At 34.6% G+C, this 4,642-nt stretch overlaps 1 protein-coding gene and 2 long non-coding RNA genes across 3 annotated transcripts; 1 reads left to right on the top strand and 2 right to left on the bottom strand.

The window, feature by feature from the left end:
* Positions 1-385: 385 nt before the first annotated feature.
* Positions 386-789, bottom strand: LOC135086937 (uncharacterized). The gene has a single exon (XM_063981765.1). It carries the CDS (start codon positions 681-683, stop codon positions 456-458), a length of 228 nt encoding a protein of 75 aa, XP_063837835.1. The 5' UTR covers positions 684-789; the 3' UTR covers positions 386-455.
* Positions 790-1,953: 1,164 nt separating this feature from the next.
* Positions 1,954-3,104, top strand: LOC135085014 (uncharacterized). Its single transcript, XR_010259990.1, has 2 exons — positions 1,954-2,386; positions 2,523-3,104. It is a non-coding gene; the product is annotated as an uncharacterized LOC135085014 (long non-coding RNA).
* A 729-nt stretch (positions 3,105-3,833) lies between these two features.
* Positions 3,834-4,637, bottom strand: LOC135084998 (uncharacterized). Its single transcript, XR_010259986.1, has 2 exons — positions 4,184-4,637; positions 3,834-4,036 (listed from the first exon to the last, which is right to left on the bottom strand). It is a non-coding gene; the product is annotated as an uncharacterized LOC135084998 (long non-coding RNA).
* Positions 4,638-4,642: the final 5 nt, after the last annotated feature.

Raw genomic sequence — 4,642 nt, 5'->3', positions numbered from 1 at the left:
CCTGTGTTTGCTTTCTTCCTTTCCTCTTAAACCTATGATTATTTCATTCAGTACTAAAAACTAAGATCAGTGAAACTGGAATTTATCATGTAAAATAATGCTTAAGTGGTTGTTTCTTCGGCCAGGTGTTAGGTACATGGATTTTTAGTATCATTTTATCACGTGACACGAAGTTTAAGTTATATGGAGCTTGTATAGTTATTTAAAAGCTACAAACAGACTGTTTTTAGAACAATAAATATGGAAATTATTAATTATGAGCGTTTTAAGTATAAATAAAACTTCATAATCTGTAAGATGTGCAGTTTATTGACTTGATGGTTTCCCACTGACATGTAAAAAGACCTGGGTTAGGTAAATGTAAGGGTGAAATAAAAAACGCCTGTAATAACGACAACACCGAGCTGTATTACATAATTCACACTACCAGTAACTAGTTTGCCAAAATTGTTATTTTAGTCCTTTTTGATTAACTTCACTCTGGGGTCATCCGGCCTCATCACGACGTAGGTCATCTTGTACCTTCTGTTGTCCCCATCGCTCTTGATATAATTGTAGCAGCCTATTGTTGCCATACCGATCCCAACAAGAGCTAGACCAGTGCTGGCCAAGACTTCGGGGATTTCATTATATCCTTGCTTGAGAAGCTGGCCCAAGGTTTTTCTGGACGCTAATGCAGCCATTTATTATATGTAAATCTTCTCAGATGGCTAGAATTTTAATTTTCGCCTAAAAATTTAACAGCGCTTCGAGTGGGTCGATTTTTTGACAAATGACAGAAGTGTACGTCAAACGAAATAATGTCTTTTTATTTTTTCTAGGCAAGAACATACATTATTATACAGGTTGTAATTTAAAATCGAATAGTATTCGTTATTTTATCGTTATTGAAAGTTATAAATCTTAGGTTAACCCTAAAACTGAACTGCTAAAACTCAGGATGTTGCGCTAGCAAAATGTACAAAAAAATAATGTGTCTTATACCTAATCTTAAACTCGAAAATATAACATTTTTGCATGGTAACTTTTTCGAGGGACTTGTTAATTAATTTTTAATCATCAAATCGTCACTGTCATTGTCACAGCACAGAGCACGTGTCAGTGTTTGGGAGGTATTAAAAGTTTACGATTGTCATCATTTGAATTTGTTTATTTCTTGATATTTCCAATTATGGTGGCCGAACCTAAAGTTATTGGCCATCCACTGCCTTTCCCCAACACATGGGTTGGAACATTTAAGAAAGCTTGTTGGTGTATTCCGGAAATAATGGGTGCATCTGCTTTAGCTCTTGTTGGCATGGCCATGGCCACTGTGGGAGTTATGAATTACATAAAAGCTGATGGAGATAATAGAGAGTACAAGTGGACATACACAATAGTTCGTGCTGAAGATCCAAGAGCGTGTCGATTGAAAAATCCTGTTTACACGCAATACAAATGTTGAAATGCCAGTGATGACGTTGTTGAAATTATGTTTATTGTTATTGTTTTAGTAAAATTCTGAGACTATGATAAAACAATCATTTATTTTCAAAATACTCCCATAAGTATGCCGGATCTCGAGTGCGTTTTGCCCTACATGATCAACAAAAACACATTCAACGAAACTGCCTACAAAAAATGTTGAATGTTTACATGGTTTTGTTTATTGTGTAGGGCAAAACACTCGCTGGGTGTGCGAGGCACGCGGGGAGAAGGCAGAAGACAATAGCGGAGAACGGGGCTGCGCTCTCAGCCGCCCCTACAGAACAAAATTATGCCCTGCCGCCCCACCCAAGCTCACCAGACACGTCTCTTCTCCTCTCCGCTCAATCCATATTCAACCAAGCTGAGCGGAGAGGAGATGTGGAAATAACGAAATCTGATTGGTCGTTGAAAACACATTTCTCTTGTCTCCGATCCGATCCTCTCCACACTGATGGAAAAATGGGTCTTATCTTCTTCTATAATAGGCTAGTTGCCTCATGTCACCATTTATCATAATAACTTTTAATTCAAATATTATTCTGTACAAGGGTCCGAAATATATAAACTTCAATAAATATAAATAAGGGATTGCTGTAAAAATTCAACTGAAACCCGTTAATTTTTTACTTTTTTTTCTCTTGACTGAAAACACCGTCCGCCATGTTTCTACGTCACCAATATTGTAAACAACAAAACGTCAAACACTAGTTTCAGGTTATTCGTGGTCTTTCATATAAACGCCTTGTTTTCACATAAAAATATTGTACAGTTCGCATTTATTGAAAATTATCATGGATCCTGAGTTTGTGAAAGCAGAAAGCACAAATCTGCTCAAAATCGACACATTGATGGTTGCAAAATTGTTTGCTTTAAATCCTGATTTCTGCTCAGCTAAGCTAAGGAATGTTAAGTTAACTAAGTAAGTACAGTTCATTTACAACCTTTTTTTTTAATTTAGACCACATCATTAACTGAAAATAAGGAAATAAGTACTAATAAGTGTATTCTAACCTCTGACCAACTACTTATTGCTAAACTATTATATTATTTTTCAGGTCTGCAGGAGAATCATATTATGGTGATGATGCAATTGGTTATGTTCAACTTAAAAGGGAAAGTAAAATCTACAATGTGAAATGTAAAATGTGTCCTGAACATAAGGTGCACTCTAAGCAGTATCAGTTTCAGCAGTCATTGATGAAGAAGAAGAGATTATGTTGTTTGTCAAGATTGTCCAGCTGCAGCAGGGGGCTGCAAACATGCTGTTGCATTTTTAATGTAGTTGCATCGTCGCAGTGAAGAGACATCTTGCACATCAGTAGAATGCTACTGAAAAAAATCCAATCATTCAAAAGTCGGCAGCACAAAACATCAGGTTCCGGAACCAGATACCAGTGTTATGGAGGAATTTGTAATTGAATGCAAAAACCGAAAAATTAAATCATGTCAGTTTATCAAGCATGTTGGAGATTATGAAGAGGTAAAAAGTTAGTCGGTGCAGAACGCATGATGGTTCTTTGGTTGCAAAGATTTTTGGTGCAAGGTCTGTGTTGACGGCTGCAATGAAACTAGGCCAAAAGACGATTTGTCCTAAACTATTTGAAAGTGTAACTCAATAATAAATCATTTAACTCTTAGTATTAGCTTTATTATTTTTACCCATTTGTAAGTCTAGTATTAAGACAAAAATACTCATTAACTTGTTCTGTTCAAAAACACATTTAATTCACATTGCCTAAGCTCTGAATAGTAAGATATTAACATTTTTTTTTTCTTTTCTATCAATCTGTTTCCATATCTAATGTTTACCTAATAGTGTAAATTATTATAAAGAAAGATGTTTGTATCTGAATAAACAGAGAGTATGAGATGAATAAACTTAAATCATGGGAAAACCAGTAGTATAAAAGAAGAAGCTACCTGACTGACTGACATAATATCAATGCTATCAAACATATAACCTCTTGCCTTATGTATAAAAGGGTAAGAAACTTGAAATTTTGCACAGCAGTTCCTCTTACAACGTAGTGGGGAGACTAATTTTTGAATACTTACCCCTTTAATAATTTATGAATATACGAGTATAACCCATAAAACAAAGCTATTTTGTACAATAGACTGATATAAAAATAAAATACTTTATGTATGTATCATTTAATTTATTGAATGAGAGTCTTGTAAATTTGCTATCCTGAAGAAGGTGTGTATGATAATCACTGTCATATTTTTCCTCACTTGAAAAAACTAATCTTCTTGTTGACAATTTACTTCTAAATGTAGATTTCTTGGGAGATGTTGTAGTTGATTGGTGGGACGTAGACTTTATTGGTGAAGATATGACATCTTTCAGAGTTGCACTAAATTGCACCTTCTTACTTCTATAGTGTTTCATTATTGATACTTGAGTGACCTTGTGATCATAATTTGAAACTACTTGGCATGATGCATGTTCTGGCTCAGCTTGCACTGCCTTATCTCTGAAGTGAGGATTACATTGTTCTGCTTGCATTATTTTGTCACAAATCTTATCCTCAACAGAAGAATGGTACAGCATCCTCCTTAGGCAATTCTGAAACGAACAAATTACATGAATAAATCATTTAAATGATGATCAACATGCAATTAAAATTGACTGACTTAGTATATTTTATAACCTCACCTGAACGTTTAAAGTGAAAATTGAAAAAATAATCTGCTGTTAGTTTATTGTAAGTACATTAAAGTGATCTTCACAGAAATACACTGCAGTTCAACTGGACAGAGTTACGGGATCTCTTTTAGCTAGTTGTAACCAGGAGTTCCGCATATTCTCATCACTGGGTACTTTAATCCACAACTTCTCTAGGTTCTTTATTGATGTATTCTGACATTCCCGCACGATACAATAGTGGTAATTACTATATTTATCATGTAATCCTTTCGAAGCCATGGTTTTAAATTCCGATAAAAAGGTTATGTTATTCACGCGTATTGTTTACAAGAATAGTGACGTCACGGCACAGATAATTAATAGACCATCATGGCGGACGGCGTTTATGGCTGTATAGATAAAATATAATTTAAAATTTAAAATATATTAGGATAGGTACTTCGAAAAAAATTCATATTTTTTTTATGGTGTAATATAATCGTAATGAACCGTTTTATCAAATAATAAAAATAGTGGCAACTAGCC

Source organism: Ostrinia nubilalis, chromosome 2 (assembly GCF_963855985.1).
Source record: "Ostrinia nubilalis chromosome 2, ilOstNubi1.1, whole genome shotgun sequence".
Taxonomy (NCBI): Eukaryota; Metazoa; Arthropoda; class Insecta; order Lepidoptera; family Crambidae; genus Ostrinia; species Ostrinia nubilalis.
This window is presented reverse-complemented; position numbering and strand designations above follow the sequence as displayed.

Excerpts from the sequence above, each read along its gene's own strand:
- LOC135086937 (XM_063981765.1), bottom strand. The coding sequence starts at position 683 with ATGGCTGCATTAGCGTCCAGAAAAACCTTGGGCCAGCTTCTCAAGCAA.